The sequence below is a fragment of the Lathamus discolor genome, unplaced genomic scaffold, assembly GCF_037157495.1.
Source record: "Lathamus discolor isolate bLatDis1 unplaced genomic scaffold, bLatDis1.hap1 Scaffold_170, whole genome shotgun sequence".
Classification (NCBI taxonomy): Eukaryota; Metazoa; Chordata; class Aves; order Psittaciformes; family Psittacidae; genus Lathamus; species Lathamus discolor.
Genome location: NW_027069199.1, coordinates 23,093 through 35,263, shown reverse-complemented (window position 1 = coordinate 35,263; position 12,171 = coordinate 23,093). Strand labels below are relative to the sequence as shown.

At 53.8% G+C, this 12,171-nt stretch overlaps 1 protein-coding gene across 6 annotated transcripts in view; it reads left to right on the top strand.

The window, feature by feature from the left end:
• The window catches only part of USP48 (ubiquitin specific peptidase 48), a 33,511-nt gene that overhangs the window by 19,010 nt on the left and 2,330 nt on the right, over positions 1-12,171 (top strand). For 2 of the 6 annotated variants that reach the window (XR_010609103.1, XM_065664387.1), the window contains exons 15-25: positions 636-707; positions 4,516-4,640; positions 4,775-4,897; positions 6,704-6,765; positions 7,226-7,336; positions 8,043-8,173; positions 8,356-8,462; positions 10,638-10,742; positions 11,176-11,331; positions 11,535-11,660; positions 12,073-12,121. Coding sequence is in view for 4 of the 6 variants with exons in the window: in XM_065664387.1 (XP_065520459.1) it covers positions 636-707; positions 4,516-4,640; positions 4,775-4,897; positions 6,704-6,765; positions 7,226-7,336; positions 8,043-8,173; positions 8,356-8,462; positions 10,638-10,742; positions 11,176-11,331; positions 11,535-11,660; positions 12,073-12,121 (1,167 nt within the window). In the remaining 2 variants the exon portion in view is untranslated. Of the gene's footprint in view, positions 1-635; positions 708-4,515; positions 4,641-4,774; positions 4,898-6,703; positions 6,766-7,225; positions 7,337-8,042; positions 8,174-8,355; positions 8,463-10,637; positions 10,743-11,175; positions 11,332-11,534; positions 11,661-12,072; positions 12,122-12,171 lie in introns of those variants that run through there. The other 4 variants (XR_010609104.1, XM_065664390.1, XM_065664388.1 and 1 more) reach the window with 4 other exon arrangements.

The window sequence follows — 12,171 nt, the reverse complement described above, 5'->3', positions numbered from 1 at the left end:
GGGTGGTTCCGCAACAGGTTGCAGCTCTGAGTAGTACTCACAAGCCAACGTGCTTGTCTGGCAGGTCAGGTAGGGACCCTTACTAACAGCGTACTGCGTTTATGATGCTTCAGTTCAGGGACCAACTGAATTACTACGGAGCTTCAGTTCTTAACTATCATTTGTGGATTAATGTGGGGCTTATCTCCCCCTGGCAGGCTGCCCCTTGGTTTGTCAGGCAGCATCTGGTTTAGATCAGCATCCACAAGGCAAAGAGGGCACTGATGTTTGCCGGCAGGTTTCCGCTCCCTGTGCTCTCACCTAGCCTGTGTTTAGGTTAAACTCGGATCCCTGGGAGCAGGGAACCCCTGTGGTGTTTTCACCCTAACAAATGTGTCCTTTGTAGTCTCACAAAGGGCAGGCTTGTGCTGCAGGCACTTCAAAGCGCTCCTACGTGGGCTGTAGGCTGTAATCCCGCCTGCCTGGGGGCCATGACAGCGGAGAACAGCAAATTTCCTTCCAAAGATTCCCTTGGGTTGAGGGTTTTGCCGCAATTTGGAAGGCAACCGCGCTCCTTTGCCCAAAGATTGTTCCTTTCTTAAGAGAGGAAACTGCAGTCTTCATGGGTTGGGGTTTTTGTTGTTTCCTTTAATTAGATGAATCCAATGAAGAGAAGAGAGAGGAGGAAGAGGAGTTAAATTTTAATGAAGACATCGTTTGCCCACATGGTGAGTCTGTCCGGGGGATGGAGCTGAATGTTTCTGTTGTTGCCCACTGCTCAAGGCATTAACCTTGTAGCCTTTGCTCTCTCTGAGGCCAGCACGAGTTGTTAGTGCAGAAATGTGCTTAATTCTCGTTTTCCTGGTGTTTCTTGGCACGCAAACTTTATTTGCAAGTCAGCTGTCACCTTGCAGCCCAGATTTGGTAAGGCAGGGAAAAGAGTGTAAAGGCAGAGATGCTGCGGGAAGTGCTGGGGTGTGGAAGGGAGGATCTATTAGTAGTGAAGTGACAGAGAACCAGAGATACATGGAATAGTCTGGGTTGAAGGGACCTTAAAGCTCATCCAGCTCCAACCCCTGACAGGGGCAGGGACCCCTTCCACTGGAGCAGCTTGCTCCAAGCCCCTGTGTCCAACCTGGCCTTGAGCACTGCCAGGGATGGGGCAGCCACAGCTTCTCTGGGCACCCTGTGCCAGCGCCTCAGCACCCTCACAGGGAAGAGCTTCTGCCTAAGAGCTCAGCTCAGTCTCCCCTTGGGCAGGTTCAAGCCATTCCCCTTGGCCTGTCCCTACAGGCCCTTGTCCCAAGCCCCTCTCCAGGTTTCCTGCAGCCCCTTTAGGCACTGGAGCTGCTCTCAGATCTCCCCTTCAGGAGCCTTCTCTTGTCCAGGCTGCCCCAGCCCAGCTCTCTCAGCCTGGCTCCAGAGCAGAGCTGCTCCAGCCCTCGCAGCATCTCCATGGCCTCCTCTGGCCTCGCTCCAGCAGCTCCACGTCCCTCTTGTGCTGCTGCCCCAGAGCTGGATCAGGGCTGCAGGGGGGGTCTCCCCAGAGCGCAGCAGAGGGGCAGGATCCCCTCCCTGAGCTGCTGCTCACGCTCTGGGGGTGCAGCCCAGCACAGGGGGGGTTTCCGGGCTCAAGCGCTCGCTGAAGCTGGGTCATGGGGAGCTTCTCATTGACCAGCACCCCCAGGTCCTTCTTCTCCAGGGCTACTCTCAATGCTTTCTCAGCCCAGCCTTTGTTTGTGCTTGGGATTGCCCCAACCCAAGGACAGGACCTTGCACTTGTCCTTGTTGAACTTTATGAGTCCGTGATGACGTGATGGAGCGAGAGCAGCGCCAAAGATCTGCAGCTGCTTGAAAGCTCTGAAAGTGTTTAGGAATAAAACGTGGTGCAATCGGTCAAGGTGAGAGCTGAGAGCATCCATTTATCCCCTTGGTTTACATGAAATCAGGAGCACTTACCTAACCTCTGTGGAAACGGGGGTTATCTGGGAGTGCTGAGGATATTGACTTACCGACCTGCTGCTCTTGGTGTCTGTTTATACAAGGCTCTGCCCCAGCCTTGGTTGTTTTCCTACGTGACGGTTCATTAGCAACATCCTTGGCTACCCTGCTGTTTAAATGGCCCTTTGCTAGCTCGTAAGTTGCTCCCAGACATAACTCTTACTAAGCTCCCGTTTGTAGGCATCAATTTCCTTGTTGGGAATGCTCCATCTTGTTCCTAGGAAGAAGGAAACCTGCCATAAATCAGCCACACACCTCCTGTCATCGAGGCTGAGCAAGGATGTCGAGTAATGGCTTGAGAAAGCCTCGGTTTAAAGTGGCTGAGCGCTTTGACATGGCGTTTGCTGTTCAGAGCTGTTATTCCCATTGCCACAAGGCTGCTCCCATTAAATAAAAGCATTCAGCATAGTGGTGAAACATCGAATGTAGCCAGACATGACAAGAATAGGCCAGGAGGCCCCTGAACATGTTCTGGTGGTGAATTGCTACTTGATCTGTGACTTTGGGTCATATCAGAATGAGCACTATTAAATAAGGGGGCTGCTGGCAGGTCAGATTGCATCGTGTTGAGCTCACCCCAATTCCTCATGGAAATCAGCCTTTCCACCTTTAAAATTCCCCCTCTGGAGCGTATCAGCAAGTCTGTGGTCTCCATCCCATGGCTTTCATTTTGCTGTGGAGGAAGCGCCTTGGTGGTAGGCCTGGGAAAGCCATTGCTTTATCCACGAGGTCTGGCTGTGCTCCAGACGTGCCATCCCGGCGTTCCCTGCAGAAATCCCTTTGCATCCCTGCTGCAATTCTTCACTCTCCAGTAGCTGCCCAACCTCAGTGGATAATTCCTTCCAGATACCAAGTGAAGAATCCTTTGATGCCTGTGCCCAAAGCGTGTCCCTGGATGGTGGGAGGGGGTCACTGGTCAGGCTCATCATCTTCCAGATGGCAAAGCACTTGTTCCCTGCCCATCCAGATCTGATTTCTCCACCTCTTTCCGCTCAGCAGCAAATTAACCCGTTTTCATGAGCCATGCAGTGTCCAGGCACTAAGCTGGACAAGCTGGATTCCCCCCAGCCTTGGGAAGCAGCCTCCTTGTGTTGTAAAGCTGGGCCATTTGGTCACGTTTGCTGAAGACGCAGTGGCCAACGCTGCGGTGATGCGGTCCCGCCTGACTTTGTTTATTAAGGAAAAGCAGGAGGGGAGCGTTGCTATTTTCTCCTCTTTAGGGCTGGCAGAAATCCAGGAGTGAGGAAAGCCGCCGGGTCCGGGTGCCTGAGGAGCTGCCTGTAATGTTAAAGAGGGAGAAGGAGCCTTTTCTCCTCGTCTTCTTTCTGTAGCTTCTCCGGCTATAGAAAAGTGGATAATGAGGCGTTTGTGCCCTTGGCTGGACCCTGCTCAGCGCTGTGACTTTGCTGTTTTGCTTCCCTCTTGCTGGTGAAACCCACATTTAGGCCTGAATATTCCCATGCTGCATCCAAATCCGGTTTGCATCGCAGTGTTGCAGCTGCTCCTCTGCTTTCTCCCTTCAGCTTCCCAGCTGCTCTCCCATAGGGAGCTGCGGTTGTGCTTTCCCCTTGGAGATCATCAAGTTGGATCCTCAAGGTTTCGCCTGCTCCGGTCTTCCCAAGCCTTATTTGTCTACCGGAGCACGTGTTGTCACATGTACACACGGTGTCCAGATGTGTGAGTGGGAACTTTCTGCTCCTGCCGTCCCTAAAGCAACGAGCACGAATGCCTCTTGTACAGAGAAGCTGTGGCTGCCCCATCCCTGGCAGTGCTCAAGGCCAGGTTGGACACAGGGGCTTGGAGCAAGCTGCTGCAGTGGAAGGGGTCCCTGCCCGTGGCAGGGGGTTGGAGCTGGATGAGCTTTAAGGTCCCTTCAACCCAAACCACTCTGGGATTCTGTGATAAACCATTTGTGGGTTGTTTTGAGCTGCTTGAGCATAACTGCATGGTCTGGGGGGTACTGGTAAAAACCTCTTTGTATCTTCACACCCATCACTCCTTAGAGCAGATCTGGGTGTAAATCCATCCTTTCCAATCCTGAGGTGCTTGGATAGGGCGCATGAAGCCATCTGAGGTCATACAGTGGTGGTCTTGGTTTTTCAAGGGTGAGGAAAGCACCTGGCTCCTGTTCAATGGGCCATGGGATCAGCGAGCAGCTTGGGAAGTGCAGTCCCCATACAGATGCGGGTGTGGACAGCCAGGACCAGCATGCAGCAACCCTCTGCAGCACATCTGTGCTTTTCCTCATCTCCCTAACACCGCTTGTGTTTGATCAGCTGCTCGGTTCCTGAGCTCTGGAATCTAGAGGACGTTTTCAGGAATTAAAGTCACATTGGGTTATTTTCCTGTCTGAACAGGGAAACGATAAAGGAGTTGAAGGTGACTTTGTGTGTCGGTTGTGCTCTGGTTTGCTGACACGGTGTGTGAATCTCTTCCCCCACACTGATACCCTGCAATCTCTTGCATCTGGTCAGTGCTGCGCTGTGTCGCTGAGCACTGGAGAGCAAAGCCCTTCTCTTGGCTCTGTCCCTGCAGGTGGCTTGTGCATATCCGAGAACGAACGCAGGGTGGTTTCCAAGGAAGCCTGGGAGAAACTCAAGCAATACTTTCCAAAGGCCCCTGAATTCCCAAATAATAAAGAGTGCTGTTCCCAGTGCAAGGTATTTGCCAAACAACCTCTTGTTGACTGTAAATACACGGTCGTGTTTCTGGTTCTGATGTGACCCAGAAGGTAATGGCACATTTGACAGCAGTGAGGAGCTGAAGCTCTGCTGTTATTGACTCTTCCGTGCAGATCTTGGAGCGCGAAGGGGAGGAGAACGAAGCTCTGCATAAGATGATGGCCAGCGAGCAGAAGACTTCTCTCCAGAACCTGTTCCATGATAAATGCAGACCTTGCCTGGGCAGCTGGCCTCAGGTATGGGGAGGAGGGCACCATAGCAGGGCTTGGGGGAGGGTTTTAAGTGCTTTCATCCCTTCTAAGAGCATCTCTTTTGCCTGTGAGAGAGGCTGCTGGTACCCGCGAGCCCGTGCCAGCGGAGCTCACACGTGAGCTGTGCCGAGGTGTGATTTCCCCATCAGCTGTGCTGGTGCAGAGCTCTGCTGAAGCCGCACGAGCTGCTCTCCTGTGCCAGCGGAGCTGTGGCTGGCCCACACTCAGCCAGATAAGCACCATCAATATTGCTGCTGTGGTTACATCCGCCCCTGCAAGGACTGCAATGGTGTGGCTGGGCCGGTGGAGGCGGCTTTCATGTGCAAGCCACATTGTGCTGCTGGTCAGACAGAATTTACGTGGGCTCCAGCACCCTCCTGCATCCCAGCAGCTCAAGGGAACTTCCCTAAATGCTGGAGCCCTGAAAATAGAAGTGATGGCTGTGCAAGAGCAAGTCTTCCTGTGGAGCCAGGCTGGGAGAGCTGGGCTGGGGCAGCCTGGACAAGAGAAGGCTCCTGAAGGGGAGACCTGAGAGCAGCTCCAGTGCCTAAAGGGGCTGCAGGAAACCTGGAGAGGGGCTTGGGACAAGGGCCTGTAGGGACAGGCCAAGGGGAACGGCTTGAACCTGCCCGAGGGGAGACTGAGCTGAGCTCTTAGGCAGAAGCTCTTCCCTGTGAGGGTGCTGAGGCGCTGGCACAGGGTGCCCAGAGAAGCTGTGGCTGCCCCATCCCTGGCAGTGCTCAAGGCCAGGTTGGACACAGGGGCTTGGAGCAAGCTGCTCCAGTGGAAGGGGTCCCTGCCCGTGGCAGGGGTTGGAGCTGGATGAGCTTTAAGGTCCCTTCCAATCCAATCCAGGCTGGGGTTCAAAGACCTCTCGGACAAGTCTGGAGCTCTCCAGGGCTTTCAGGCAGCTCTAAAGACATGGCACAAGCCACTGGCTCCACGCCTTGGCTCCAGGACCTCTCACTGATTAATGATTGGCACTGAGGTCCTGCCAAGGTCTTTGGCAGGTGCCTCGGTGGCTCCAATGTGCCAGGTCAGTTTGCTGTTCCCGGGTGCCTTCTCCAGCCAGGAATTAATATCAAGGTCAATACAGGTCCATGTCTCCGAACTGGGGAACCTCAGAAGGGTTTAAATGGGAAGCACTAAGCTGAAGATGTGCCCTGTCCTACTGGTGGTGTTTGAGGGTTGGGTCTGCTTTTGGAGCTGGAGTAGGTGATGGAAAGCTGGAGCCTGTCACCCTGGGGCAGCTCAGAACAGGAAGGTCTCTCCAGGCAGTGAGGCTGCATCCTCCACTCCCTTTGAATTTCCCAAGGGATCCTGATAGAGAAGAGCTGAGGATCTTTCCCTCAAGCTTTCTGAGTTTTCCTGATCCAAAACAGTTGAGATCTGAGGAGGAAAATAAGCAGAGTGGTTTAATGTGGAGGTGGAGAAGGGAGATTGAAACATCCCAGAGGTGCAGAGGAGTGTCTGCTTTAGTCCCCGAGAACAGTCTGGGGCGTCTTAGCTGCTGCAGGGGAAGTGCCTGTGTCCTGCTGTGAATTAGAGGTAATTGGATCTAAAGCTAAACTAACTCTGCAATAAACACCAGATTAGTAATGTAAGTGCTTAGTACTTGATCCCAAATTATTTAGCTTGGCTTTCCCAGCGCGCTTGGATGGAGTTGTCATGGTGAAGCCACTGAGGGCTGGAGGAGAATGAGCGCTGCAGAAAGCACTGAGCAGTCATCGCCTCTCTGTTGTGGGATTAATTAACAAAAGAGCCTTTTCCCCCCCTCCTTTTCCCCTCCAGGAGACAGATGAGCTGTACATCGTTTCGCAGTTCTTTGTGGAAGAGTGGAGGAAATTTGTCAGGTAACTTGGCTGGAGGGGGATTTTGGTGCTTTTTATTCCTGTCAATGAGTTTTGCTTTTGAGTCCCGGTGCGGTGAGTTTCCCTGGGTGGGAACAAGGAAGCTGCTCTCTGCAGAGCTTGGATTAGCTGTAATACGTTGCGAGGAACCTGCATTTCCTTGTTTATCGTGTCTCAACCAGATGGTGGGATTACATGGGAACCTGATTAGTTTGTTCATCTGTCTGGATCCCAGGCAGAGGTCACTGCTCAGTCCTGCTTCCACAGGCTGCTGCTGGAGATGGAAATCTCTGCAGCTCACAGGCACGCAGATCTGATTTCCTCATCAGTGCTTTCATATTCCCAGCTGGAATGCCTCCTGTAAACACTCACCTCTGATTCCTTCCTGGCTGCCTGCAGAGTTGTGGGGTTTGTGGGATAACCTGAACCGCGCTTTGCAAACCGCTTCCCTTTACCTGCGCAGGAGGCCAACGCGCTGCAGCCCCGTGTCCTCGGTAGGGAACAGCGCTCTCCTCTGCCCCCACGGAGGCCTCATGTTCACCTACGCTTCTATGACCAAAGAAGACTCCAAACTGTGAGTTTCTTCTCTTCATGTGGGTGCCTTTGAAGGGTGTTGTCATCCTGGGGAGCGTTCCCGGAGCTGCGTTGAGCTGCAGCAACACAAGGAGCAAATGCTTGTCCTTGAAGAAATTAACACATAAGCTTGCTCAGACCCTCCTTAGCCTTCATGCAAGGCAACACCTAAATTGTCAGAGCATGCTGGGTCAGGAAGAAAAAAGAGCTTACTTCAGCTTGGCTGGTTCCTAACAATCAACTCCCCTGAATTTGACCAAGGCATAGAAACATCCGGCTTCCTCACACTTTGCCTTCCATGGGACTTGCCCCCCGGAGCGCTGGACACTGGGCTGGAGTTCATGCTCCGTAGCGTTGCTTCTGCAGTGATGCAGCACTAAAAGTAGCAGATCCTCTCCTCTCCTCTCTTCTCCTCTCCTCTCCTTCTCCTTCTCCTTCTCCTCTCCTCGCCTTCTCCTTCTCCTCTCCTCTCCTTCTCCTCCTCCAGCCTCCCCCCGGCGTGACTGGAGCAGAGCAGCATCACTAACAGCACGCTGCTGTTTCCCTGTTATCTTGGGTGTTCAGGCCCTCGTGTGTAGCTGGAGTTAGGGATTGATTTTTGGAGCTTTGCTTTCCTTAACAAGACTAAAAGCAACAGGGGAGGCTGCTGGGCAGCTCAGGGCTTGGCTTTTCCATGTCATAAAGCACGTTCTTGTTCCTTTGCACAGTATAGCTCTGATATGGCCCAGCGAGTGGGAGAGGATTCAAAAACTCTTTGTTGTGGATCACGTCATCAAAATCACCCGGACAGCAGCGCCCGGGGCGGACCCCGAGGGTGCCCTTTACACCTCTGAGCCCCGTGAGTGCATGTTCTGCTGCTCCCTGGGCTCTGTTCTGTGCCAGCTCTCTGGGCAATGGGCTAAAGGCTCGCATCTAAGGGGATGGGTGGTAAACGTGGAGCTTGGCGGATGCTCGGAGTTGTTGGGCTGGGATCTCCAAGGAGCTGAAGCAATGAAATGCATTTTGTCTCTGCCTCCCCAGAGCTCTGTCCGGAGTGCAGAGAAGGGCTGTTGTGCCAACAGCAGCGGGACTTGCGTGAGTACACCCAGGCAACCATCTACATCCATAAAGTGGTGGATAATAAGAAGGTACGGGCTCTCCTTGCTCCTCCTGGCTCTGTTTCACTGAACAGGAGCTGTGCTGAGCATCCAGAGAAGAATCCAGATGTGGTGGCAAGCCAGCCGCCATGGCCTGCTGTGTCCCCATGGGGCTGGGACCTGCTGGGGGGACACTAGTGGTGGTGGGCTGCTCTCTGCAGGCAGGAAGCACCCAGCTCTGCAGCTCCTATCGCTTTGGCACAAACAGCAGATGGGAAAGCTCTGTCTGTAGCTGCTCGGACAATTTGGCCTCCTCCAGGTTTCCTTTTGCCAAACCGACTCCTTTGCATTACCGGGTTATCTTCATGGATGTGTCCAGCTTGGGTTATTTTAAGCACTGGTGTAACTATTTCTGACTTCATAATGGTCTTCCCAGGCTCTACCTGTTCTCCTCCCCCTCCAGTATTTGTTATTTCCTTTCCTAGTTGCTCAAGTGACGTTTATTCCTAGATAGAAGTGAACTCTTAACCTCCGTGCTGAGGAAGTAGCAGCAAAGGTGGAGATGGGGTTCAGGATCCCTTGTCAAGCTGGGAACTATGTCTCTGCTTTGCTGGGGCCTTTAAGAATCGATTTCGGGTCTAGAATTGGCTTTACATGCACCCAAAAGCTGGTTACAGTAAATCTCCCTCCTTAGGGCTTAGTCTGTGCTTTAAGGGGGAAATCAAGGCTCACGGGCAAGCTCAGCTAAAGGTGTTCCTGCACCTTCACAGCGTGGAGTTGGGTTTTTTGCCTCTACATCCCTGCCAGTGTAAGGGAGGAGCTGGAGCCCAGAGAACTGCAGGTTGGTGGAGGCTGGATGGTTTCTGCTGTGGTTTTGAGCTGTAGAGCACACAGCACAGCCTTGAGCCTTTCAGTGCCTTAAGGAGGCCAACAAAAGGCCTGGAGAGGGGCTTTGGACAAGGGCCTGTAGGGACAGGCCAAGGGGAATGGCTTGAACCTGCCCGAGGGGAGACTGAGATGAGCTCTTAGGCACAAGCTCTTCCCTGTGAGGGTGCTGAGGCGCTGGCACAGGGTGCCCAGAGAAGCTGTGGCTGCCCCATCCCTGGCAGTGCTCAAGGCCAGGTTGGACACAGGGGCTTGGAGCAAGCTGCTCCAGTGGAAGGGGTCCCTGCCTGTGGCAGGGGTTGGAGCTGGATGGGCTTTAAGGTCCCTTCCAACCCAAACCACTCTTGATTCCATGATTCATCAGCTCTGGGTTTGCAGCCTGGCTCGGGGCTGCATCCTGAGGCTGTATCTTGGCTCTGGTGCAGAGGAGGGTTGGTTGCTTGGTTTTTTCCCCTGGTGCTGGGCAGGATGGAGCTCGCACGTGGGGCTGGCAAACAAGAGGCAGCTTTTCTTTGCTGAGCAGCTGGAGTCGGAGAGAGGGGAGGAGAGTTCTGCAAGAGCAGAGCCAGGCAGCGCTTCCATCCCATTGCCCGTGCTGCAGCCGTGTAAAATCAATGCAGGGCAGCACTGCTGGAATCCGAAGGGCTCTGGGGAGGCTGTGGCTGCTGCTGGATGTTTGGGAGCTGGGATTGCATCGTTAACTGTAAATACATTGATGGAGAAGTGAGTTCTCAGGCTCCTGGATGGAGCGCACCATCCCCAGGGCTCCTGCAATCCCCAGCTCCAGCCAAAGCTTGGATGGGAATTGTCATCTGGCAGATCCGTGCCTCCTGGAGTGACCTACGTGGAACTGAGCAGCCTCCTGATTTATATGCTTGTGTAAATTATTTAGATTTCATTTACTTACAGCCTCCAGGCTCATAAATAATGGTGCTGAGTGCCTCTGTGGCTCTGCTGCAGGGCTGGATGAGGGTCTGATTCGGGGCTAACACTCCTTTCTCTGCGTTAGGGCTTTCATAATACACTTAGATGAACCAGAGAGGCAGCCAGCTAATGGCAAAGAAATCAGTCCAGGCCCCTGGAGACTTTGCCTGGAGAGGAGGGAAGGTCCTGAGCAGCAGGAAGCACCTGCAGTTCAATGGAGAAGCTTGTTCCGAATCCCCCCGTGGTTCAGTGCAGATGGGGAGGGGGTGGAGAAGACTTTGCAGAGCACGTGGAGCAAGCTCCCATGTTCTTCCTGCTCTGTCTGAGCTCCTCGGGCTGAGGTGGCATCCCGGGCTGTGACAGGCTTTGGGATGATGCTGGCGGGTTAGTTATGGAGAATGGTTTTTATGACTTCAGGTAATGAAGGACGCTGCTCCGGAGCTCAACGTGAGCAGCTCAGAAGCGGAAGAGGAAAGGGAGGAAAACAAGCCAGAGGGGGAGCAAGACCCAGATTTTAACCAGGTAGAGATCGAAACCACCACCAGGTCCCTTGGGTTGTGCATCGTCCCCTCGAGGCAGCATGGTGGGACAGCCCCTTCCTCCTCCCTTAACCACGAGCAGGCCAAAACCAGTGTCTAAATCTCATTTCAAGGGTGGCACCACACCACCGAGTTGTTTCGGAGGGAGCAGGTACTGATGGTGACTGCTGTGCTTGGCTGGTGCCCACCCTGCACTAGTGTAGGAGCAGGAACCGAGGCTTCAAGGCAAATCCCTCGCTCCTCTTGATCCTTGCACGCTTCACTTTGCTTTCCAAAGGGCTTTGCAGCACTCTGTGCCTTCCCTCGCATGACCAACTCACCTGGAACACAGGCCGGGGTGTGGGGAGGTTGTGCTTTTCCCTCTAATCCCAACCTTAAGCTCCTGCTATTTGGATTCTCTTCCCTCTTGCTCCTAGACCAACGGCGGGGCGAAGCGCCAGAAGATCTCGCACCAGAGCTACATCCCTTACCAAAAACAAGGCATCCGGCGAAGCACCCGGCACCGCAAGGTCCGAGGGGAGAAAGCGCTGCTCGTTTCTGCTAACCAGACCCTGAAGGAGCTGAAAATCCAGGTAAGGGGGTTTTCCTCCATGGAACAGAGGAGGAAAACGCAGCATCCGGGAGCGCACGGCCAGGAGGGGATGGAAGGAAGGAGCATAAAGGCCCGCAGGGCATGGGAAGGCGCGTGTTGCTCTTGTGGACGTGTTCTTGTGCAGCTCAGCAGTGTGGTGTTTCCCTCAGCACCCAGTGAGCCTGTCTCATTGTGTTGGCACAGATCATGCATGCATTTTCAGTTGCTCCCTTCGACCAGAACTTGTCCATCGATGGGAAGATGCTGAGCGACGACACGGCGACACTGGGCAGCTTGGGAGTCATCCCCGAGTCCGTCATCTTGTTAAAGGTAACGTGAGGCTGGGGCTGCTCAAATCGAGCCTGATAACACGGGGAATTGAGCTGGGGTTTCGTACATCCAAAGGGAAACACCTTGTGGCGCGTGTGGAAAGTGCTGGGGGATAGATGTGCCCATCCGTGGCTGCTCGGTGGCTTGGTTTCATGAGGTCCTTCTTCTCAGAGGAGGAAAAGCCTCTTTGCTTTAGCTTGGTTGTTTAAAGAGCATCTCTTAGGTGGATTTTGCTGCTGAGCTGTGTGTGTCCCAGCCCGAAATACGGCTAAATTAGGGAGTGAGTCCTCCCCTCTTGTTCCCAGATGGTTTTGGGGCAAGAGAGCTGGTCCCTGCTCCCCCCCGAGCAGGGCTGTGAGCTTCCACATGAGGGTGATTCCTCATTAATCCCCTGCTCCACTTTGTTTTCCAGGCTGATGAACCCATTGCAGATTATGCAGCAATGGACGACGTTATGCAAGGTGAGGGGTGGGGGACACCTTGGAAGCTTTGGGGTTCAGGGAAGGCACCT